At 47.4% G+C, this 26,018-nt stretch overlaps 1 protein-coding gene across 1 annotated transcript; it reads left to right on the forward strand.

Moving 5' to 3' along the window:
- Nucleotides 1–20,848: 20,848 nt before the first annotated feature.
- DBX1 (developing brain homeobox 1) lies at nucleotides 20,849–25,568 on the forward strand. Its single transcript, XM_060177518.1, has 4 exons — nucleotides 20,849–21,203; nucleotides 21,909–22,007; nucleotides 24,132–24,334; nucleotides 25,198–25,568. The coding sequence occupies exons 1-4, from the start codon at nucleotides 20,849–20,851 to the stop codon at nucleotides 25,447–25,449; spliced, it is 909 nt and encodes a 302-aa protein (XP_060033501.1). The 3' UTR covers nucleotides 25,450–25,568.
- Nucleotides 25,569–26,018: the final 450 nt, after the last annotated feature.

Here is a 26,018-nt window from a genome sequence, read left to right on the forward strand (position 1 = left end):
TGTCTCTGAAAAAGTCAGCCTTGAGTGGTGAAGTCCCAGCAGCAAAACTCTAAAATCACATGTGCTGGAATGATACTCTGATTCTCTATCTCCGCCTTTCCCCCCTCCTCTCTTCCCCCAACTCTCATTAATAAATCTTTAAAATCATTTTAATAAGCTATCAAAATATTAAGCAATATTCTCCAGGTTCTTGATACATATTGCTATACTGTTTTCCAAAATGGATGATCAAGATACAAGAACAATGCTTTTATTCTTTGGGAATGAAATATACAATTGGGGGGGGCTAAAGAATGTTATAGTTGGAGTCCTTTCATTATTAGGGTGAATAATTAAACATGTTTCTTCATGGATTTGTTTTTTTGAATCACCTTTTATATCTTTGCCTTTTTAATTTTTTAAAATTTTAATTAGTGATTGAATAATGATTAACAAGACTTTAAGATAACAGGGGTACAATTCCATATAGTTCCCACCACCAAAGTCCTGTGTCCCATCCCCTGCAATGGAAACGTCCCTATTCTTTATCCCTCTGGTAGTATGGACCAAAATTCTTTTGGGGGTGCAGAAGATGGGAGTGCTGGCTTCTGTAATTTCTTCTCTGCTGGACATGGGCATTAGCAGGTGGATCCATACCCAAAGCCTGTTTTTATTTTCCCTTAGTGGGGTAGGGCTCTGGAGTGGTGGGTTTCCAGGACACATTGGTGTGGTCATAGGCCCAGGGAAGTTAGGACTGCAACCTAGTAGCATCTGCAACTTGGCTGAGAGGGCCTTTTTAATTTTTTTGCTATTACTATCTCAGTCTTGTTGATTTTCAGGAAGTCTTTATATACTAAGAACATCTGATAATTGTAAGAGACCACATGTGGACCTGTTTTAAAGGCCCAGATATATATATATATATATATATATATATATATATATATATATATATATATATATATATATATATATTTATTTTCCTTTTTTGTTGCCCTTGTTTTTATCATTGTTGTGGTAATTATTATTGTTGTTATTGATGTTGCCAGGTAGGACAGAGAGAAATGGAGAGAGGAAGGAAAAACAGAGAGGAGGAGAGAAAGATAGACACCTGTAGACCTGCTTCAACACTTGTTAAGTGACTCCCTGCAGGTGGGGAGCCGGGGGCTCCAACTGGGATCCTTATGCTGGTTCTCGCCATGTGTGCTTAACTACTGCGCTACAGCCCGACCCTCCACATTATATACATTTTATTATCTCTCAACTCCTTCATTTCCAACTTAAAGCCTTGGCTTTTAAAATTCTTTTTTTTTTTTTTCCTCCAGGGTTAGTGCTGGGCTCGGTGCCTGCACCATGAATCCACTGCTCCTGGAGGCCATTTTCCCCCCTTTTTGTTGCCCTAGTTGTTGCAGCCTCGTTACGGTTATTATTGCCATTGTTGACGTTGCTTTGTTGTTGGATAGGACAGAGAGAAATGGAGAGAGGAGGGGAAGACAGAGAGAGAGGGGAGAGAAAGATAGACACCTGCAGACCTGCTTCACCGCCTGTGAAGCGACTCCCCTGCAGGTGGGGAGCCGGGGGCTTGAACCGGGATCCTTACGCCGGTCCCTGCGCTTTGCGCCACGTGCGCTTAACCCACTGCGCCACCACCCGACTCCCCTGGCTTTTAAAATTCTAATGCAATGTTCCATACTGAATTACACAGTTTAAAAAAAAATTAGGATATTTCTCTTTATCCAGCAGAATAAACACTGTAAGAGTGAGGGTTTTTTAAAAAGATTTTATGTATTTATTAATGAAAAAGACAGGAGAGAGAGAATGAACCATACATCGCGCTGATGCATGTGCTTCTGGGTACTGAACTTGGGACCTCCTGCTTGAAAGTTCAGCGTTTTATCCACTGCACCACCTCCTGGACCACAAGGGAGAACTTTTTAAAACACTATTAACACAAACACGATCAAGGTCTAATATTTGAATTCTCAGTATGATAAACTGGTACATTGTAATCACCCATTATTTATTAAACAAGTGCTGGACCTGAGATCCTCCAGGCCAGGATCATCAGCTTGGTACAAAGCTGGATTCCCTGATTCATCCTAGTGTATAGTTCTCCTCCAGCATATTTGTATTGAGACATAATTTGATCTTATTTGAGCATTTCCCCACAACTGTATAAAGACATAATTCACCATTTGGGGAACAATCAAAGGAGCTCTAGTTTAGTAGAACTAGAACCAAGTATGATTTTTTAATTGTGAAAACAAAAGACTAGATAGTGCCCCAATCACAATTATTTCAGTGACCCCTTGCCATTAGAGCAAAGAATATCAATTTTTCCTAAAATATTTTATGGCTTGTTTATATATAAAAGATTTATGTAAGTCCCCCCCCAGGGCACACTACAAATCAGTATTGTAACGAAATATAGAAATGATCCCTGAAAGTATAGTCTTATCAGTATTGTAAACAGAAATGCAATTCAACCGTCACAGCTTTTATTCCAGAAATCAAATCTTTTTTTTAAAATTATTATTGTCTCCAGGGTTATCACTGGGGTTTGGTGCCAGCACTACTCCGAGTGGCTTTTTTTTTTTCTTTCCATTTTACTAAATAGGACAGAGAGAAATTGAAAGGGGAGGGGGAGACAGAAAGGGAGACAGAGAGACACCTGCAGACCTGCTTCACTGATCATGAAGCATCCCCCTGTAGGTGGGGAGCATGGGGGACTTAAGTCCAGATCTCTGCACATGGTGGTATGTGCACTTAATGGGAGTACCACCACATGTCACCATCCCCCACCAGAAATCAAATCTTTATCAGTCACTTGGATGCTCTGAATGAATGGCTTTACCTTTATTTTTATTAGAATGAGAATTTAGCCATCCATCATAACTTTTACTTAAAAGTCTGTTTGTTTTTTGCCAGAGCACTGCTCAGCTCTGGCTTATGGTGATGTAGGAGAATGAACCTGGGAGCCTCAGGGCAATGAGAGTCTGTTTGCATAACCATTATGATACCTACCCCCCCCCAAAAAAAAAAAAACCAGTCTATCTAAACTGGAGATGTGCAAGGGATGGTTTAGAATACAGTTCAATGAGAGGAATATGAGAAATAAATTTTTAAATAACTTTTAATGAAATAGAGAGAATGACCAGACTACCTACCGCTCAGCTCTGGCTTATGGTGGTGCTGGGGATTGAACCTGGACCTTAGAGCCTCAGGCATGAAAGCATTTTGTATAACTATTATGCTATTTTCCCAGCCAAAACTGTAATGAGGGGAGAAAAATCATAGAGACAAGTAGAGAGAAAAAAGCTCACAGTTGACTTATGCCCAACACATTACTTCATATGAAGTCCAGTTCACACTGGGGAGAGGAGAACAAAGAAAGGCCAAAATGCATGACAAAGTAAAATCAATGTCTTCTCTATGGAACTGGTCAGCTAAGAGTTTACAGAGGCCTTCGGGGTCTAGAGAAAAGGTCTGATTTGAATGTTAACGTTAGCATGCTTGTGCTTCTGTGCCTTCTAAAATGGTCTTTCATTTTCATGTGAATATTGGAAAACACTATTGTGGAGTGGATGGGAGTTTGCAGGAGGAACAGACCTCCTTGCCTGCATCTCTGCTGATTTACATGTTCCCCGATGGAGGTCATATCGATAGGAGACCCAACCTCTGTCAGCTTTGTGGGTCCCTTAACCTGAGAGCCCTGCAGCTCACTGAGAGCTATTCAGACTTGGCAGATTGATCTCTTCAGTCATTTTGTCATAGTAACTGACAATTCACCGCCATCCAAGTGTACCTCGGAGCACAATGCCCACATAAATATTGCTGGCAATTCTGAGCATATCCTTTTGTGGAAATGGTAGCTTCATTTACTCGGCCACTCGACTTTCTATAGCCGAGTGGCAGAAGATCATTTCCTCTGCAGCCATATAGCTCAGCAGTCCTAGTGGGCCTCGAGTGCAGAACCCCCCAGCAAAGCAGAATGAGATGAGCAATATATAGCTATGCTAAAGAAATAACTGTGGGACAGACAGAGGCCACTGAATCCTTAATCACACCGGCCAGTTTGAAAAATGGATTCTGAGCTGTGCTGTCTCATAGAAGAGCTGAGGGACTTCCTAAGAGTAATGCAAAGAGCTCTGGGGGTAGCCTTGGTCCATGGACAGTTTTCTTTTTTTTTTTTAATATTTCTTTTTTTTATTTATTCCCTTTTGTTGCCCATGTTGTTTTATTGTTGTAGTTGTTGGATAGGACAGAGAGAAATGGAGAGAGGAGGGGAAGACAGAGAGGAGGAGAGAAAGATAGACACCTGCAGACCTGCTTCACCACCTGTGAAGCGACTCCCCTGCAGGTGGGGAGCCGGGGTTCGAACCGGGATCCTTATGCCGGTCCTTGTGCTTTGCGCCACGTGCGCTTAACCCGCTGTGCTACAGCCTGACTCCCCCATGGACAGTTTTCTTACTGCTGGAGTTTTCTTATCCCAGAAGGATAGCTGTGGCATGGCAGAAAGAGCAACGATTTTCAGTAGGCATTCCTGGTTGTAACAGCAAACCCCACTGCTTAGTCATGGCAACCTGACTCCTTTATCCCTTCTGTTTTGCCATCTATAAAGTGAAATTATAAAACTGTCCACCTTATGGGATACTCACACGGATGAACAGGAATAACTTATTCATTCAATCGAACTTTTCTAAGTTTCTTCTCTGTGTTAGACACAACATTAATGACTGTAGAGAAGGGGAAATAATCTTTGACTTTGGTATGTCCAATTAGAATACAAAACAGCAGTTAGGTGGTGGTGCACCAGGCTGAGTGCACACCTTACAGTGCACAAGAAACTGCATTCAAGTCCCTAGTCCCCACCTACAGGCAGGAAGCTTCATTAGCAGTAGATGTCTTTTTCTCTCCCTGCCTTCCCCTTCTCAATTTTCTCTGTCCTATCAAATAAACATGTTTACAAAGAATGAAAAATAAAATCACTTCAACGTAAAATTTGATCCTCTGAGTTGTTATAAAAGAGTCAAAGAAGAAAGTTTTTGAGATTTGCAAAAAGTCTGTTAAGTGGACCAACAGAGGTGTAGTGTCCTATGTAGATGTGAAGGTCAAAGGGGCGACAGAGAGCACTCCAAGTGTTGCTGATATTTGCAAGGAGCATGTGGCAAAAGGTGAGGCTGAGCAAAAGGAGGGCCAAGTCACACAGGGCTTTGTGCACTGCCAACATTGAGAAATCCAGATTCTGTCCTGTAGTCACCAGAAGCCTTTGAAACTTCTATCTCCACTGTGTAGCAGGTGTTGTGGTCAACTGTGTGACACTTTTGTCTGGTCAGCAGTTAATTAAGCCTGGGAAGTTGACTTGCAACTTAGTTTATGATGAAAAATAGTAAACCAAGGTTTTATGTGAGTGTGTTGAAATAGTTGTGGCACTTACACTTCTTGAAACTTCCATCCATGAGTAGAGTCAAGATGCATGGGTTGACCTAAAACTGGGTTCTCTTTTTGAGCCTTCCTTTGTGTCCCCAGCATCTGTGTAAATGGCAGCTCCCAAGTCTCTGTGAAAGACTTTTATGGGTAAGGAATAGATAATACTACGAACAGTTGAATGCTAACTGGCTAATGTGGCCAAGACACCTGATTATCTGCAAGAGCAGAAGCTCTAAGACAGGAGTAGGGAATGTTCTGTCGCGGGCCAAATGTAGCCCATGAGATCAGTTAATCTGGCCCTACCAATGCAACCAAATTATTTTCTCATAACAACATTAAATACTAATTTTTAAGCTGATAATTTTAAATGGCCTGTAAATAATGTAAGGTTCCTGAGCCCTGCCTTAAGAGTGGAGCCCCAAGCCCCCAAGCACATTACACAGGACTGAGGGTTTCCTAGAAGACTAATTGCCCCTTCCTGTATGTGTCAAGACTTCTGGGGGACCAGTCAAAGCTCCTGGAAATGCAACAGCATAGACCTTCCCTTGGGAAAGTCCCTTGACCCTTGGGAGCTTCAACTCTCCTGAAGTCAGGAGTAAACAGTAATACCTACGTTGTCTGCATGGAGTGCGACTGTCGTCTGAAATACCTATCTAGCCTATAACCTCTTGCTGCATAGGATTTTTTCCAAATCATGGTGGCTTAAGTCACAACATTTACTTCGTTCATGAATCTTCAATCTTGTCAGAGTTTGCTGAGGAAAGCTTATTTCTTCTCATTTGGTGGCTGCTAGAGTCAGTCAAAGGCTGGAACTGGAATCTCAGGAGATGTATGTGCTCACATGTCTGAATGGAACTGTGCTGGCTACTGGCTGAGTACTTCCTTGTGCCACAGTATTAGTTTAATGGACAAGTGTCCATGTAGACAAAAGGACCAAAAGTAAACAAAGTATCTCTGCTCATATAGTACAAGAAAGAATGAAACCAAATAAACATAATGTAAATTGATTACCATTATGATTAAAATACCAGAGGGCAAACTTGCAACTTGGATTTAGCACCTAGATTTTGTGCTAAATTCAGTGATAAGCCATTGAAAATTCTTTTTAAAAAGGACAAAAGCAAATTTGTTTCCTTTATTTTCAGAGGGTCTCCCTCATTATTGGAGAACGACTTATTTTTAGTTATTAGTGGGCAACGGGTTAAAGGTGGAAGAGAGCAAGAACTAGAGCAGCATTGTGGCACATGTGATGCCAGGGGTCAGGGTTGAACTTGGGACCTCATACTTGAAAACCCAGCACTTTATCTGCCTCCCACACCACAGATTTCCATGGGGCTCAATGGTGGTGCCCCTGGTAGAGCAAGCATTACAATGTGCAAGGACTCAGGTTCAAGTTGCTCGTCCCCACCGTTCACAAGCAGTAAAAGGTGTACTGCAGATATCTCTTTTTTGCCTTTGCTATCTCCCTCTCCCTCTCAATTTCTCTTAATTTCTATCCAAGATAAATAAGAAAATATAAAAAATAAATAAAAGATTCGCTGTCTAGTGAAGTATGAAGAAATGTTTGATTCGGGCCAGAGGAGATGGGGAGGAACCAGTAGAGGCTGTCATGGTAACATAGACAAAAGATAATGTGGATGTAGAGAAAGACAATTGCAGATCTGCTTTACTGCTTGTGAAGCAAAACCCTGCAGATGGGGAGCCAGGGGGCTTGAACTGGGATCCTTAGCTGGTTCCTTGCACTTCATGCCATGTGTGCTTAACCTGCTGCACTACTGCCCGGCCACCGAAATAACACTTTTAACAGCAGTTTTGGTTTTACAACTGATTTCAGAGGCATGTACAGATTTCCCACACACTCCCTATCCCAACACATGCTCTGCTCCACTGTCCCATCTCTCACCACACTGATGCATGCTTAAACACTTGTGAAGCTTTTGCCCTGTAGGTGGGGACCAGGGACTTGAACCCAGGTCCTTGTGCATGGTAATAAATGCACTTAATCAGGTGCACCACCACCTGGCCCCTTATAACGTACTTAAAAAAAAATTCTTTATTGAGGGATTAATGGTTTACAGTCGACAGTAAAATACAATAGCTTGTACATGCCTAACATTTCCCAGTTTTCCACATAACAATTCAACCCTCACTGAGTCCTCCTCTGCCATCATGTTCCAGGACCTGAGCCCTCCCCCCACCTCAGAGTCTTTTACTTTGGTGCAATACACCAACTCCAGTCCAAGTTCTGCTTAGTGTTTTCCTTTCTGATCTTGTTTTTCAACTTCTACCTATGAGTGAGATCATCCCACATTCATCCTTCTCTTTCTGGCTGATCTGACTTAACATGATTCCTTCAAGCTCTATCCAAGATGGGGTGAAGAAGGTGACTTGACTATTTTTAATAGCTAAGTAGTATTCCATTGTGTAAGGTAGTTTCTTAAAATAACAACACTGATTGTACTGCACACACAGAGAACCAGGCTGTGGTACTTACTAAATAACCAAGCTGAGTTAAGATAATAATGGGAGAAGTTTTATAAACCAAATTATTCTGCTTTTCTATGGAACTGCAAGTAGACCTGAAACTCTTTTCAGAAACACCACTGAACCTGATTCCATCTGAACTAACTTCTATTTTCTGAGACTATGATGTCCTTTGAAGTTTTGAGTCAAGAACCCCAACCTTTGGGAACTTTATTTCCTGGGGCAGACCAACAGTTCCTCTTCCTTAGATACTACCATCTAAGACAAAAGCTAAGTCCCCTGAAGCCCACAGTGGGGAAAAGCCTTGGGAAAAGGTGCTTTCCCCTGGGAATAATTAAACTTCTTGACTGAATGCCCTTTGCTCAACTCCAACCATTCTCAGTCCCAAAATAGGTCTGGTAGCCTCAGAGGGGGGTTTTGCTGCTCTGACTTCTCACACACTCTTCTTTCAAATGAATTTAAACCTTTTCTTGTTCAAATCCCTGCAGAAGGGGGAAAAGTAACCACTCCCAAGTTTGTCTACTATTATGCAAATAGATTAATCAGGCAATGCTCCTGGAAGAATTAATTTATATTTGAATCCAACGAGGCCTGGAAGCTTGCTAACTGAGCCCCCAGGCCAAAGCCTCAACTAGGTAGCTCCTCATATCATTTCCTTTGACGAAATGTGAACTGACATAAACACTATGGCTCCCTTTCAATCCGATTACCCCGTTACCTCACATCAATGCTACCCCAGCCATCAGATTCTGGCGTCTTTCCTTTCACCAGCTCCAGGAACAACTGACAACTCCTCCTTGATAAACAAGCACCCACGCTGCCACCTCATACCCCCACTCTTAACCCATCATCCTCACTCAATGGGCTGTATTCGACAAGGTATTTTATTTTGTTTGTAAGAATCAAGGATTGAGAAACAGTTCAAAATCAGGCCTAGCTGAGGCTGTTCATTCAAAGCTGCCCTTTCATGCAATCAGTCACTAAAGAGCCTCTGGAAATAACACCCTGAAGTATCCACCCTTTAGCAGACGTCATCCCCTTGGGACGCTTTCCCTCCCCCTTCATCTCACTCCTTTAAATCGAATCAATCCTTTTTCAAATGTACAATAAACAAATAGCAGCACAGTTTCCCCTGGGCTTATGTGACCTGAAGCTTACTCAAAAATGAACCTACATTTTAAACCATACCTTTGTGCTAAACTCATGTTGACAACCACTAAATTCTTTCCCTTGCTTTGCATAGAAACTTAAAAAAAAAAAAAAAAGATTCATTTCTACCCCTGCCACCGCAAGTCCGCCTCTTTAAAAAGTTTGGCTGAACAATCCACCAGGTTGGGGGAAGCTGCTCTCTGTGGGTAGCTCAGTTTCTGGAGCCCATACCTTGGTAATTAGATTAACAGACACAAATGTGAATAGCAGCAAACACAATGGTCCACACTCTCTCCATGCTTCATGCCACAATTGTATATAACTGATAGCAAAATATCATGAATGGTGACAGAGAAAAATATATGGGTGTGTGAACTATTCTGCACTGGAAATGGAAATGAGAGAGAGAGAGAGAAAACAAAAGAAGCTTTATTTTTAAGAAGCAATCCCAAGTAATTGTAAACCTTAGCTGTCTGAGAAATGGTCAGAATTATAAATGGTGATAAACTAAGGCCATTCATATGCTTGTCATTTCTGTGATTAATTAGTGCATATATTTCTATGCCTCCTTTTAACATCATCTAAAATACAGGACAGTGACTCTATAGATAATGTTCATTTTTCATCTTCTATAGGCTTTGGATTTGAGAAACACTTTGTAGCATATTTTAATTAAGTATGCATGTTAAAAATTACTCACTTTTTAGAAATAAAAGAAACTAAAATAAGCATTATGTGAAATGCACAGATGCCTACAAGCAAGGTTAGGGATTTTATCAAATTCCATTCCTTTTTTTTTCTAAGCAATTTGTTTTGGTTAGGAAGAGAAGCCCATCTCTGTATCTTATAAAATTGACTTTCAGGTAAGAGAAAAGTCATTGAGTGACCACATCATATTTTGTTAAGTAGTTTTCACTAAAAAAATCATTAAAAAATTCTCTTCTTCTATGCTCCATGCTTGGTGCTATTGCCCGATGAACAGTGGGGTTTAAGTCCCCCCACCCACACACACACAGTTCAGGTGCTTTCTATCCCGTCAGTTTGGTAGGTTTTCCTCCAAGCTCAGTCCTACTCATCTCTATCACTTAGCAAGAAATATCTAGTAGATTTCGCCCATGATTCACCTGGACCACAGATTTATTTTATCAGCACTCACAATCCAAAGAGGGTGAGTTTTTCCAGATAGGAAGGAAGAAACAGGGAGAGAGGAAAGACATCAAAATCCTGCAGCTTTGCCCAGTGCTTTGGGAGCTGGGCTCAAGCCTCGTGGCAAGTCTGGCAAAGCAGACACCTCTCCGGTGAGCTGTAGACTTGCTGATACAGCAGTGACTTTTTTGCTCCCTGTGATTCAACAATTATAAAATTTCAGGAGTGTGTTTACACCTGTGTGGTGCATGTAAGTCACCACACCCTTCACCAAAATTCTGTGCTGCCCCAGGTGTCAGAGTGATTGGGCAGGTGGAGCACGCCAAGGAGACAAGGCAGCCAGTCTAGTAGCAAAGGTCACCTGCTTTCTTTTCACCCTCTAAGTGTCTCGGATTCTTTTGTGAGCCACTGTAACTGAAATCATGTAGAAAACAGAATTCTGAAAAAAAAGAGTTCAGAGTAATCAGATTGAGAGATGCAAACCAGGTCCCAGCTGACAGTGGAAATGCAACAGAGTCACACTACTAAGTTTCTGAGTTTCAATGTCTTCACATAAGTGAGGATAAAATAGTGTCCACTTCATAAGGCTGCTTGTTTTGAGAACTATTTCAAACACTGTATGAAAAATGTTTATCACAGGGGCCCAGGTGGTGGTAGATGTCACCATGCTCAAGAATCCAGGTTTAAGCCCTCTGCTCCCACCTGCAGGGAGGAAGCTTCATAAGCGATGAAACAGTGCTACAGGTGTCTTCTCTTTCTCCCTCTCTATCTTCCCTCTCAATTTGTAGCTCTATAAGAAGTAAAAAAAAAAAAGGAAGAAATTAAGAACGAAAGAAAGGGAGAAAGGAAAAAATGACCGCTAGGATCAGTGAATTCATCATGCAAGCACTGAGCCCTAGTGATAACCCTGGTGACAAAACAAAAAAGTTAATCAAAGTACCAGGCACAGAGTAAGTTCTCAATAAAGCTAATTACCACTATGACTGCTGTTGCTATTGTTTTTAATGACTTTTAGTGACATTTAAAAGGTAATCAAAAGGAAGTGGATGTAGTGAAGTGATGGAGCACGTGCTTCACATATGTGGTACCCAGAGTTCAATCTCCAGCTCCAAAATCAAAGGTCAGAGGGGATTAGGGTATGTAGGTTCTTGAGAAAAAGCACTACATTCATTAACTATATCCAGCCATTCTCTCTGTGTATCATTTCTAGGGTATTATTATATCCATTTGAGATGAAATGATTAAAAAACAAAAACATCTAAGGTGCAGCCTGGGAGTTGGCACAGTGGATGACACCTTCAGCCTGAGGTCCTAGGTTTGATCCAGCACTGCACAGATGAGAGTAATGCTCTGACTCACTTTCAGTAATAAATATGAAACAAAAACAATGGCATGGCAAAAAAAAAAAAGGACAGAAAAGCTAAGTAAATGGGTCCAAGGTAGTTAATGACAATGATAGATTTATATAAAATGCCAAGAAGAAAAAACACAAGGTGAGTGAGACTGAATGATGAGAAAATAGCATCTGGGTTGCAATTTGAAGATTTTAACTAAATAAAACAAAGAGAAAACTATACACAGAGGAGCACTGGTGAGGTGGGCCCACCATTTAAGAAGAGAACAGATTGGGAGACAGGAATATGGTAGAGGAGGGAGAGGACAGTGACTTATTCCAACTTCATCCTAACCGGGATGGGAAGATCCAAGAAAGCACAAGACATGTCTGTCTCGTTGGCTCCACTGTTTGCAGATCTTGAGAAGTGTCCACTGGCACACGGCAGGACCTCAATAAGTATCTTTAGCCTGGGGAGGAGCACAGACTAGCCAGTCGGGCTTAAGTCACCTTCACTCCATTTCCTTCTTGTATCTACAATTTGAGGCTCCAAGGAATCTTCTCCTGTAAGCTTACTCCTACTTAGTCCTTAACAGGAAACATCTTGGAAACTTCAATCATAATGAGCTTAGGCCACAGATTAATTTCATCTTTCCTCAAAGGCTGGTGTTATTTGCTAAATTGAAGCCAGTCTGTTTTAATTTTTTTTCATTTTTTCCATTTTATTGGACAGGACAGAGAGAAATTGAGAGGGGGGGAGACAGAGAGGGAGAGAGACACCTGTAGGCCTGTCTCACCACTTGTGAAGCATCCCCCCTGCAGGTGGGTAAAATGTTTTTAAAGACAAGTCTCTTAGGTATCTCTTCACAAGGGTGAATCAAACTAATAGTGTGTCCATCTCTAAACCTGACACATGGGGTTGCTGTGTCAAGGATGGGGAGTGGCTGGGTCTTAGATATGCAGACCTGGCAGCCTACTCTCAGATTATGATGTTTTGAGATGTAGGATGGAGTCAAGATAGGAAGTGAAGTAGGTGAGGCTGCATGCCTCCATTTCTAGTCTTATATACAGTTTTTTAAAAGTTAGAGAAGGGGCTGGGTAGTGGCACACCAAGTTAAATGCACATATTATCCAATGCAAGAACCTGGGTCTGAGCCCTTAACCCCCCTGCAGGGGGTCCACTACAGGAACAGTGAAGCAGGTCTTCAGGTGTCTATCTGCTACCCTTGTTTTTTATTGTTGTAGTTATTATTGTTGTTGTTGGGTAGGACAGAGAAAGAAGGGGAAGACAGAGATGGGGAGAGACAGACAGCTGCAGACCTGCTTCACGCTTGTGAAGTGACTCCCCTGCAAGTGGGAAGCTGGGGGCTCGAACCAGGATTCTTATGCCAGTCCTTGCGCTTTGCGCCACCTGTGCTTAACCCGTTGTGCTACCGCCCAACTCCCCAATCTCAATTTCTTTCTGTCCTATTTAATAAAATTAGAGAGGGGAAAAATGGGGAGGGGGGATGGCTGCTGGGAGCAGTGGATTTGCACCAAGGGCCAGTGATAACCCTGAAGGCAAAAATTTAAAAAAAAAAATTTAAGTTATAGGAAATCAGTAAAATAGAGGCAGATATAAAGAAGTTTTTTTGAAAGTGAGCATAATTTGAAGGAACCCACATAAAAAGAATACTGAAGTTATACATAGAGAGAGAATACTGAAGAAGGGTTCCATAGCAGGATCAGTTAGGATTTCAGAAGCAAACATTCTTAGTGAAGAAATGATTTGCAGAAGTATGGGCAGGATTAGGGGTCAAATAACAGACCTTAATGTAACAACTATAGAAAGCCATTACGTTCCATTTTCATCCCAAGGTCTGCTAAAACAGCAGGTTGGCAAGACAATGGGATCAAAGCCCAGTGCGATTAGGAGGTAGAACTGCAGTCATTCACATAGATGCATCCAAGCAAGAAGGGAGTAGGAGGAAGAAGCACTGTAACCCTCTCTCTTCCAATTCTTGCCTTGGTACCAGTACCTCTCACTGGCTGAAGCAAACCAAAAGGGATCTAGTCAGCTAGGTAACCCAGGATTTCTGAATTCCACAGAAGCAGAAGCTGAGAGAGAAGGGGTAGGAAGTAGATTTGGAAGGGCAAATAAAGTAAATGGCTAGTAATATTTTCCAAAGAAGCAAGAAGGAATTTAACAGTAGGGGATATGAATATCCCCTGAATGGAGAGAAAGGCAAAAAGGAAGTGAAAGGCCTGTCAGATGATTATCTTCATCTCTGCAGTTAGAAGACTGGCAGTTGATAAGCAGCCAGGAAAATGCTGTGATTTTCTTCCTGTGTGTGGGTGGCTGTTGTCAACTAGCCTTAAGGCCTCTGCAAATGTAACATCCTAAAGTAAAGCCATCGCTTCCACCCTTTTCCAGTGCAACAAGAATACCACACTAAAAGAACCATATTGCAGTCTCATGGAACTTACCTTTTTTCTTCTTTTATTTATTTATTTATTTATTCCCTTTTGTTACCCTTGTTTCTTTTTATTGTTGTAGTTACTATTGTCATCGTTGTTGGATAGGACAGAAAGAAACGGAGAGAGCAGGGGAAGACAGAGAGGAAGAGAAAAAGACACCTGCAGACCTGTTTCACCACCTGTGAAGCGACTCCCCTGCAGGTGGGGAGCCGGGGGCTTGAACCGGGATCCTTATGCCGGTCCTTGCACTTTGCACCACCTGCACTTAAACCTCTACACTACTGCCCTACTCCCTTTTTCTTTCTTTCTTTCTGATGAACTCCTAGGCCCATCTCACAAACAAACCTGCAACAACTTAGAGACCAACATACTTGAGAATATTTCCTTCTCAAAGACTAGCTTGTGATTCAAAACTGACTCTCTTTCTGATATATCTTTTCTCTGACCAAATCAAGACTACCTATCCAAAGAAAAGCAAAATATGAAACTAATTGCAACTCTGTCTTTAAAAGAATTATAAATCTTACTTTTAATCCTCCCACATGGTCTGGCATAGAAAAATTCCTGTCTTCTTGTCCCATCACTGAGAGGGAAGAGAACATCAAGAACACTTGAGGAAATAAGGTTCTGTTTCCCTTACCTGAGAGAGAAGAAAAAAAAAGACAGATTAATAGACGTAGAAGTGACTTAGGAAGGAAGCAAAAGCAGTGTCTTTAAGTGAATAAAAATGGCATCAGTTTCCACAAGGGGTCAGGTATCTTCACCTAAATGGCCCTCGTGCTTCTTCTTTTTTTAAATTTAAGAAAGGAGACATTGGGAGTCGGGCTGTAGCGCAGCTGGTTAAGCGCAGGTGGCGCAAAGCACAAGGACCGGCATAAGGATCCCGGTTCGAGCCCCAGCTCCCCACCTGCAGGGGAGTCGCTTCACAGGCGGTGAAGCAGGTCTGCAGGTGTCTGTCTTTCTCTCCTCCTCTCTGTCTTCCCCTCCTCTCTCCATTTCTCTCTGTCCTATCCAACAACGACAACAACAACAATAACTACAACAATAAAACAACAAGGGCAACAAAAGGGAAGAAAGAAAGAAAGAAAGAAAGAAGGAAGGAAGGAAAGGAGACATTAACAAAACCGTAGGATAGGAGGAGAACAACTCCACACAATTCCCACCACTGGATCTCCATAGCCCATCCCCTCCCCTGATAGCTTTCCCTCTCTCTATCCCTCTGGGAGTATGGACCCAGGGTCATTGTGGGGGCCCATGTGCTTCTTGGATGTGCCTTCTCATTGTTCTAATTGAAAGTTAAAATATCTGGGGGGGGAGAAACCTATGAAGAATACTTTGACAGAGTAAGGGGGGAAAGCCTTTAACAATAGAATAAAAGCCACTCATTTGAGTCTTATAAATACAAAAAAAAAAAGTAGAAAAAAGAAAAGGAAAAAGTAGTTGTGAGACATATGCTCAATGGAGTATGACTCAGCAATTAAAAGAGTATTGTGTCCTTTGGGACAAAATGGATGGAACTGGAGGTGACTCAGTGAAGTAAGGAAGGAAGAGAAGGGGTGCAGCTGTGACTGGGAAGGGAGAGATGGAGAGTGAAAGAGGAGGTCGGGGAATGGGTTCATTGTTGGGTTGAAATAGTAAAGTGATGAAGGTGAGGTCCTGGACCTGGGGGGAAGACAGGGAGCATCATCATCACTCCAGCTTTCCAGCTGTATCAGGCCACACTGCCGGAGGGATAAGAGGTTCAGGAACCCTGGGACTATCCTCTCTGCACCAGAGGTCCACAGAAGTGGAAGCTGCCGTCCTCTCTGAAGTGCCCAGCTCACTCCAGGCCCCTCTTTTCTACTCAGTACCCAGAAATACTTTGCCTCCACAACTTCGGCCATGGCCAGGTGACAAAAAACCCCAGAGTTTTCAGATCTTGGATGGTTAGATCTGAAAGTCCCTAGACTCTCTGGAGAAACCCCTCATTTACAGACTGGGAAACTGAGACTCAGGAGACAGTCTCCCTAAAGACACACAATAAGAGGGGGCCAAGTGGTGATGCACACTACAGTGTGCAAGGACCCTGGTTCAAGTCCCTGGTCTCTAACCGCAAGGGAGAAGCAGAGCTGCAGGTGTCTGTCTCTCTGTCTCCCTCCTTATCGTCCTCCCCCATCTCTATTTCTGTCTCTATCCAATAATAAATTAAAAAATTAAAAAAAAAAACTAGAAGAAAGACACATAGTAAACTGAAATGAAACTAGATGTGGGTTAAAAGAGTATTTAAACTCTCAAGTCTGTCAAGAGCAAGGGAAGGCAGTTTATGTCTGCGACAAGAAAGGTCTGGAGACTGTATACCTGGTAGGTATGTGCCTTGCCATGCACTGGCCCTAGCTGAGTCCCGGCATCACACAGGAGGACTGCAGCACCCTGGTTAGCTCTAGGGCTATGGTGTGTCCCCTACCCCATAAGAAGAATGAGAAAGTTGACTCAAGAGCTGTGGAATTAGGCATGAATGAGGACACAGCGCTGCAAAATAAATAAATAAATAAATAAATAAATAAATAAATATGGGGGGTGAGCAGCAGGAGGGGGAGAAGAGAGTCAAATATTAAGTGTGACATAAGCAATATAAGATTAATTTACCGAAGGGGTAAGGGTGGAGAGAAGAAACTATTGAGGCTCTGTAGACACACCTTAGTTCTTTTTTATTTTATTTATTTATTCCCTTTTGTTGCCCTTGTTTTATTGTTGTTGTTATTGATGTCATTGTTGTTGGATAGGACAGAGAGAAATGGAGAGAGGAGGGGAAGACAGAGAGGAGGAGAGATAGACACCTGCAGACCTGCTTCACCGCCTGTGAAGCGACTCCCCTGCAGGTGGGGAGCCGGGGTTCGAACTGGGATCCTTATGCCGGTCCTTGTGCTTTGCGCCACCTGCGCTTAACCAGCTGCACTACAGCCCGACTCCCCACACCTTAGTTCTTATTATGTTCAATGGCTTCAGGTCATCTGGGCCCAAACCTCACTATATCTTTCAATATCACTGGAGCCAGAGAACCCCAAGAAGTGAGTTGAAATACACTTTCTCCAAGCCTGCCAACACTGAGCTATTCTGCTCTACAAAGGTGCTTTATTCAGATTAAATAAATAAATAAAACACACCAAAAAAAAAAAAAGAAAGAAAGAAAGAAAGAAAAAAGAAAAGAAAAAAAAAACACAACACACAGTTAACCACCTGTCAGGGCTGAAGATACAATGAGGCTCCTTGCAAAAGAGCTTTTCATGCATACGTAATATATTTGTTCAACTATTCACTTAATGAAGCTGATCAATGTGACGCAAGACAATAGTCAAGTTAATCTATTTAGTAAAATGTTTTGAGATTTTCCAGGCCACATTAAGGAGGGGACCAGTCAGTCACATTTCCATTCAAATGCGCTCATCTCCTTCTTAGATTGAAGGGGGGGGGGGTTCCGGGCAATCTATGTGAATATAATTTCTTATAAATGTGTCTTTAATGGGTTTAATTCACCCTTGCCAGCTGTTTGGGGGGCTATTTTGTAAGAGCAAAACAAACGTTTCAGACTTGGAGAGCTAGTTAAAATTAGTTTCGGTCAGCAAGGCCAAGCTATATTTCCTGCAAACCATCTGCTTGATTGGCACAATAGAAGGATTTTCAAGGAAGAGGGGGGAGTGAGTGTGAAAGGAATGAGGGGTGGGGGGGGGCTCTAGAAAGGGCTAGGGTAGCGGTAGCTGCTTGTAGCCTATTCTAAAGGTGAAGCCCTTGGAGGTGCCTTGATTGGGCGGCTAGACTACAGGGCTGCAGCAAGAACCTCCTGGCCACCCTCTTCCTTCTCTCCTGGGACCAAACTCAACGAACCTAATAGCTACTTCAATAGGAGCTTTGGTTCTGCACACCCTGTGCCACCTGCACTCACCAGGGAGAGGGCAGGGAGGGTCTCTTGCCCACTCTCCATTGCCCAGGGGAAAGAAACTCTCCAAGAGGTTTCCTAGCACCCTTCCTGTGATCCTTACAAGTCTCAGTATCTTTGGCTTCTTAGGCCCTGGGCCAGGCTGCTGCAGCCTTTTTGAAGGGGGAGGAGGGGGGGGACCTTAACCTCAGACATTGCTTCCTCCCATTCCTGCTCTCTCCAAGTCTTCTTCCACCCTTCACCCCATCCCCACGCCCCACCACACAAGCCAACCAGCTCTCCCATTGAGAAAGCAAGTGACTTCTCTGAAACAAACTTGAAGATAACGACATTACAATGAGTGGCAGGACACACAAAACCCCAGGGCTCAGGTCAAACGGCATTAGTCACAGGTCTTAGCCGCAGCCGCACAGCCCCTTGGGCTATCACAGCGTCTGAAAAGACACGTTCGAGAAGATCGTTTAAAGTAAGATCCTTTCGTCAGATTTCTTGCTTCCTTGGGATTTATTTTGCCTCTTCAAGGTGGCCAGCCCCCACTCCCGCCCTCCTGTTTCCTCTGTGGTGCTGTAGGAATTCTTTGAGAGACTGTGGGGATCCACGTGGATCGCAGCAAGGGGTTGCCCCATGTTCCAAATCATGTCAGAGACTGCTTTTAAAAGCCGAGAAGTTAGCAGCAGCCTGTAGTGAGACAGAAGGCGTGTGTGTGTGTGTGTGTGTGTGTGTGTGTGTGTGTGTGTGTAAGGGCTCATGGAATTTGTCTCCCGGCAGAATAATAAATATAAAAACCACACTCAGGGAAATGCCTCCACAGGGGGAGAGGTCTTGGAAGACCCCAGACTGAATTTTAGTCCTTACTACTCCCCATCCCATGAGCAAAACCTGGCACAGGTTTGACCCTTCCACATGGTAATGCTACCAGGCCCCAAGGAAGAATATCATTCTCAACACAACCGGGACAGTCTCCTCTAACTCCAGAAAACATCTGGGGAGGGAAATGTTTCACTGGAAAACTGATTATGGCAAGGCGAAATGTTGCTGTTTAAATGATTCAGACACTTTACTGCAATATTAAAAAAATAACTTTTGAAATTCTTTGACTGATCTTCCTGCCTTCATTCCAGAGATCTCCAGTTAGTCTGAGAAATGACTTCCCTCCATTCGAATCACCACTAACTTACAAGTTGTTCTTGACTGGAGTTTCTGTCAACCTCCCGGTGCCCCTGCACAATCCAGTGATCCTCTATAAGCAGTCCTGGGTTCAGAAATCCTGTACATGTATCATCTTCAATGACACATTCTTAAATAGACTTCAGAACCCAGCCCCCAAACAACTTTTTAATTTGAATCAAGGGAGAGCTTGAGTGGACTTTGTTTCTGGTTTAATGTGATATAAATCACAGATGCACTATTCCTGAATGGTTAAAGCAGCGACATGGAGATCATCAACACAAAACGCCCTGAACAAAACCATCTAGAGAAATAAAGCTGGTTAATAAGATTTTTGAGAAAGCTTTGTGTTAAAAAGCAAAAAGGAAAATCAGCTGAAGGTGACAGTTAGTTCATGGTTAATAGGATCAGGATGGCCCGGTGGGGCTGCACACTTCTCTTTGGGGAGGTTCAGCCACACTAAAGAAATGAATGGGACCTTTAACACATCTGCTATCTCGCCTAGCAGAGAAGCCAGAAAATCGAGGCTCAGTGCCTCCCCAGCCCCAGCGAGTTAAAGTGAAGGGACTGCAGGTACATTCTCATTAGAGAACAAATTAGGAGAGGCTTTCCTAGTGTGGCTCAACTGGAGAATCTCTTCCTGCGCTGTTTTCATGCCTCTGTAGTCTGCAAAAATCTCAGACAAGTTAACCACCCCACAACGGATTAAGGGGCTCTTCTGGGATGGCTGTCTCTGCAGCTGAGGCTAGAGACTATACAAAGTTTAGAGCAACTTTCGACTCAAAATGCATTCAGGTGAGCGAGCCAGTGCGCTGCGGGGAAAACCCTTTGCAGGAGAGACTACAGCACCCGCCGAGTGTGCAGAGACCCGACCTCAGGTGAGTCCTGGAGCGATTGGTGGCGGCGTTCCTGGTGAAACGTAGATAAAAAGCAAGTTGCTGGGAACTTGCAGAATATCCGTTTTACTTTCAATCTCAGCTTCCCAGTTTCCAAATAAATCCTTTCTACTTTTACAGTGGAAAACTGATGCCCTTAAGCATCAGTCTGAAAGTAGGCTGTTAAAAACGGCACACCCCTTTTTACACTGAGTTTAACTCATCTCCGTTTTAGCTGTGTCAGCTGGGGTATTGTTTAGAGCTAGAGGACTAAGACTCAAAGTTTTCCATCGCCCTCCCTGTGGAAAGGGCAGCGTTCATTGTTTTACTGATAAACTTCTATGAATATTTATAGATTTGTTTTCTAGGCTCAGCAGGGGAGCTGCAAATAAATTTAGTGCGTCTTTAAATAATTCCTTTTTCTATGCGGCAAGATGTCATCTGAAACTTCCAAATAGGCATTTAATTAGCCCGGGTGTTGCTTCGGAACAAAAACTCCCGGTGAGAGCTTTGGGGACGCACGGTATAGCCGAGAGGCGGTCGATAAGCAGAATTGATGCTCGCCAGCCTTTGTTGCCGGCCCATTGTGCGGGCGATGCTTATGAAGACTAATCCAATCATAAATTGCACCCCTGCGCCAATCAGCGCGCCCAGAGCCTCCAGCGAATGAAGCTCGAGTGGAGAACTTTGTTGAACTGCATTGTCAGAGCTGTCACATTTCAAAGCTCTTTAACGGGCGGGCCACTATAAAACCATCACCTCGACGGGAGGACCACGGGAGACGCGCCGGCGCCCAAGTGGGACCCTACCTTGGAGACATCCGCTCAGCCTAGAGCAAGCGAGGGCGCCGCGGGGGCGTGAGGGTGGGCAGCGAGCGCTGGAAGGAAGGCTTCTCCCACGCAGGCCCCTCCAACCATGATGTTCCCGGGCCTCCTCGCGCCCTCCGCCGGCTATCCCAGCCTCCTGCGCCCCACGCCCACCCTAACGCTGCCCCAGTCCCTGCAGTCGGCCTTCGCGGGTCACTCGAGTTTCCTGGTGGAAGACTTGATCCGCATCAGCCGGCCCCCAGCCTACCGGCCCGCCGCCAACCTGTCCCCGCCCAGACAGGGCCCCCCTTCAGCTCTCAGCGACGCCGGGGCCTCCGACCTCGGCTCCCCGGGCTCTGGCGGCCGGCGGGGCGGCTCTCCGCAGACCCCAGTCTCCCCGACCAGCGAGCCCACGTTTCTCAAGTTCGGGGTGAACGCCATCCTCTCCTCCGCGCCCAGAGCCGGTGAGTGAGTGCAAACCGCAGAGAGAGGGCCGGCCAGGCGCACGGGGGACCCAGCCCTCTACCTGCGCGCGCACGGGGGACCCAGCCCTCTACCTGCGCGAGCACGGCGCTCCTGGCCTCTACCTGCGCGCGCACAGGGAACCCAGGTCTCTACCTGCGCGCGCACAGGGAACCCAGGCCTCTGCTGCGCGCGCTCGGTGCTCCTGGCCTCTACCGGCGCACACACCTGGCTTGCGTCCTCTCGCACATCGAGTACCGTGTGCGGCTGACTCCGGGACCAAGAGAGCTGGTTTGTCCCACCCTCTGAATGAACTCGAGCACAGCTCCCCGAGATCCGCTCTGCGCCTGGTGTTAGCATTTCTGCCCTTGAGCTTCTCGGAGGCAGTTAAAAAAAAAAATCCTAAACATATTTGATTCTTTAGCTAGCATTGTGGATCTACGATTCTTTCCTTCCCCATCCCTACTGATTTCTTTTGTGCCTAGAATGAGGTTGGGGGCCAAGGGCTGGAGGAAGCAGGACTACTGAGGATGTGGGGAAGGAGGAGGTAGGGGTTCCACAGGTGGGGCAGTTTCAGGAAGAGGGTTGCTCTTTCCCGCGGAAGGTGCCTTTGGAGTCCGCATTCGGGATGTAGACCGTGCTGTGCACTGAGGCGCAGCACGACGACCGAGAGCTTAACCTACTGCACTTTCTCCCTCCTCCCCCAGAAACATCTCCTGCCTTGCTCCAGAGCGTCTCTCCCAAGACCTTCCCTTTCCCCTACTTTGAAGGTTCTTTCCAGCCTTTCATCAGATCTTATTTCCCAGGTAGGTCTCACCCCTCCCCCGCACACCTCGGGGAGGGGGGCATCGCTCTTTGCCCCGAGTCTTATTTCTCCGTCCACCTCTGGGGTTACCTCTGGTTCAGAGGTTGCGAGGCGTACAACATTCACGGATCCGTTGCGCCAATTTGATGCCCTATTTAGCACAAGCACTAACTGCTTGACACTTTGCACCAATTCCCTGCTCTACAAATTAGCAGGAATTGTCATGGTCCCAATTTGAGGCGGTCCCCTTCCCGGTGAGGAGCTGTTGGCATCCCTCCACGCCGCCGTTTTCCCACAGAGTCAGTGCTCTTGGCCACGATCCCCCACAAAGCTTTCAGCACCATGACCAATCGGCCAGCTCCTCCGGGCAGCCACACACAGACCGGCCCTCGCCTCTCCCCTCTCCACGCCGCCCGAGACACCTACCAGCCGGGGCTAATTTCTCTGTAGGAGGCATTCGGGACTTCAGGTCGTTCACAAGACCACATGGGGTGCCTCTTGTGTGGGATGCCCGGGGTCGCCCACGGGGAGGGGGCGAGGTCCTGCTAGTTCCAACCTGACGGTGATAACTGCTGAGCCTGTTAAATCCCCAAGTCAGAGGGCGGCCCACCTTTGGGTCCGAGCCTCGAGGAAACCCACAAAGCAGGTTCCACAGGGTGGAGTCAGAGCAGGGGCTCAGACGACGGTTCAGAAACTCCGCGACTGGTCCAGTCTCCAGAGACACAGGGGCCCCTGGAGTGGGGGCGCGCCAGGGCCGGGGTCTGGGGGCTGCAGGCTGGTCAAGCCTCCACCACACACCCCCGTATCAGGGGAGAAACCAGCCACCGACTTTCTGAAAGGGGGAGCGAGAACTCACCGACACCCCCCACCGCCATTCGGGGCTGCCCCTGATAATGGAATCTCCTCCCTTCCTCCCTCATCTCAATCCGCTAACAAAAACAACCCGAGCTTTATCAATAGCTTTTCATGTCCATTTACTGAAAATGATGCGGGGTGGAAAGAGAAGCCTCTGCCATCAGTATTCTCCCGATGGTCTTGGCCTGCAGTTGTGTTTAGTTTGAAAGTGTAAATCTCTTTTGTCCCAGTAATATATGGCTTTCGCTGCTTGTCCTCAGTCTTTTTTCTGTTAGTTCATTACTACACAATTACCATTCACGCTTCATTAGCGTCTCTGTTTCTCTTGCGTCTTTTTCCCCTTCCTTAAAGCCAAACTCTCCCCCTTTCCCCATGCCAATACCCACTGGGAAGCGGTAAATGTGCTAATTAGCTGCCACTTTTCATGTATTCCGGTCCAATTCTTTGCGTTTAGTGGGGGAGGGGAGGAAAGATTAAGATAAAGAGATAAATACTGATCGGCCTCTCCCCCCGTAAAAAAAAAAAAAAAAAAATCCCGAAGCGGATTTTCTGCAGTCAGATGAGTAAAGAGTCCGGCTTGTAGCTGCAAAGGCCAGAGCCGGCGAGGCGGTCCAGCTCAGGCAGAAACCCACGGCCTCAACTGCACGTGTTTCGTTTCTTTTTCGTATGTCGTGAAGAGCTGTATTTGGAATGAGGCAGCTGCAGTCAGTTCAGATGGTCCCAAGGACGTGCTTTTTTTAAAAAAAAATTTTTATGATGATGACTATTACGACTTTCCAGAGCCCTGCTCAGCTCTGGCTGATGGTGGTGCAGGAGACTGAACCCGGGACTTGGGAGCCTCAGGCGTGAGAGTCTCTTTGCAGAGCCATTAAGCCATCTCCTCCTCCCTTTTTTATATAAACGCTGTTTTTCCCGGTTGCTGTCTTAGTCGGTCTGCTACCCTGAAACCTGAGTGAACAAGCCGGTCCCCTGCGCGGTAGAAAGGGGAGTCACTGGGCGGAGAGCGCCTGCACTCCCCCAGCTGTGAGGGTTCAAGGCCTGTTCTCCGGGGAGAGGGAGGCCTGGCACCTGGGGGGCTCGGCGGAGGGGGGCTCGGCGGAGGGGGGCTCGGCGGAGGGGGGTTCGGCGGAGGCTGAGGGGGTTTCAGCGGAGGGGATTTCGGCTGAGGGGGGCTCGGCTGAGGGGGGTTCGGCTGAGGGGGCTCGGCTGAGGGGGCGGCTGAGGGCCGGGCCGGGCCGGGCCCCTCTCACGCGCAGCCTCCCGCCCGCAGCGTCCTCCAGCGCGGTGCCCATCCCCGGTACCTTCTCCTGGCCGCTGGCCGCCCGCGGCAAGCCCCGCAGAGGCATGCTGCGCAGGGCCGTGTTCTCCGACGTGCAGCGCAAAGCGCTGGAGAAGATGTTCCAGAAGCAGAAGTACATCAGCAAGCCCGACCGCAAGAAGCTGGCGGCCAAGCTGGGCTTGAAAGACTCGCAGGTGAGCGCGCTCCGCGGCAACTCAGCCCCCGAATCAGGCCGTCCAGACACAGCGGCCTCACGCGGCCCCCCAAGCTCGCATACCTCGCGCGGTGAGCTCTACGCACGCGAGCCCACGCGATGCTCCACAGGCCCCGCCCACTACCCCACCGCCCCCGCTCTACGCACGCGAGCCCACGCGGCGCCCCACAGGCCCCGCCCACTACCCCACCGCCCCCGCTCTACGCACGCAGGCCCACGCGATGCTCCACAGGCCCCGCCCACTACCCCACCGCCCCCGCTCTACGCACGCGAGCCCACGCGGCGCCCCACAGGCCCCGCCCATAACCTCACCGCCCCAGCTCTACGCACACCGGCCCACGCGGCACTCCCAGGCTCCGCCCACAGCCCCACCGCCCCCGCTCTACGCACGCAAGCCCACGCGATGCTCCACAGGCCCCGCCCACAGCCCCACCGCCCCAGCTCTACGCACGCGAGCCCACGCTATGCTCCACAGGCCTCGCCCACAATCCCTACCGGCCCCGCTCTACGCACGCGAGCCCACGTGGCGCTCCCAGGCTCCGCCCACAGCCCCACCGCCCCCGCTCTATACTCACCAGCCCACGCGGCACTCCCCAGGCCCCGCCCACAACCCCACTGCCCGTGCTCTACGCAAGCGGCACGCCAGTCCACGCAGCTCCACGGCATCCCAAGGCCCCGCCCACGCAGCGGGACCGGTCTGCGCTGCCTCCCGGGAGGGTAGCCCCTGCCTGTGGGTCCGCCGCTCTCCGTCTCCTCGCTGCCCCGGCGCTCGGCGCTCGTCACTGGGGTGCTCCGTCACTCAGGGCCCCTGTCACTCAGGGTCTCCCGCCCCCCTGCCCGCAGGTGAAGATCTGGTTCCAGAACCGGCGCATGAAGTGGCGCAACTCCAAGGAGCGCGAGCTGCTGTCCAGCGGTGGCTGCCGCGAGCAGACCCTCCCCACGAAGCTCAACCCGCACCCCGACCTCAGCGACGTGGGGCCCAAGGGCGCCGGGGACCAGGCCGAGGCCCAGGACCCGCCCGCGCTGCGCCTTAGCCCCGGGGAAGCCTCGGACTCCGAGGACTCCGGGGACGGCGGGGACATCAGCGTCATCTAGACGCCGCGAGGCGGGTGGGGCGGCGCGGCCTGGGGGACCGGGGCAGTGCCGGCGACCCCCCGTGCTGCCCCCACCTGCACCCGGCGACCCCCCGTGCTGCCCCCACCTGCACCCGGCGACCACCCCCGTGCTGCCCCCACCTGCACCCGGCGACCCCTCCCTGTGCTGCCCTCACCTGCACCGGGCGACCACCCGTGCTGCCCTCACCTGCACCCGGCGACCCCTCCCTGTGCTGCCCCCACCTGCACCCGGCGACCCCCCTGTGCTGCCCCCACAGACCCCCCGTGCTGCCCCCACCTGCACCCGGCGACCACCCCCGTGCTGCCCCCACCTGCACCCGGCGACCCCTCCCTGTGCTGCCCTCACCTGCACCCAGCGACCCCCCCCCGTGCTGCCCCCACCTGTACCCGGCGACCACCCGTGCTGCCCCCATCTGCACCCGGCGACTACCCCCGTGCTGCCCCCACCTGCACCCGGCGACCCCTCCCTGTGCTGCCCTCACCTGCACCGGGCGACCCCCCCCCCGTGCTGCCCTCACCTGCACCCAGCGACCCCCCCCCGTGCTGCCC

This window comes from Erinaceus europaeus, chromosome 17 (assembly GCF_950295315.1).
Source record: "Erinaceus europaeus chromosome 17, mEriEur2.1, whole genome shotgun sequence".
Classification (NCBI taxonomy): Eukaryota; Metazoa; Chordata; class Mammalia; order Eulipotyphla; family Erinaceidae; genus Erinaceus; species Erinaceus europaeus.

Coding starts and splice junctions, on each gene's coding strand:
- DBX1 (XM_060177518.1), top strand. CDS start 20,849: ATGATGTTCCCGGGCCTCCTCGCGCCCTCCGCCGGCTATCCCAGCCTC. Junction 22,008..24,131: donor CATCAGATCTTATTTCCCAG/GTAGGTCTCACC, acceptor TCCCGCCCGCAG/CGTCCTCCAGCGCGGTGCCC. Junction 24,335..25,197: donor TGGGCTTGAAAGACTCGCAG/GTGAGCGCGCTC, acceptor CCCTGCCCGCAG/GTGAAGATCTGGTTCCAGAA.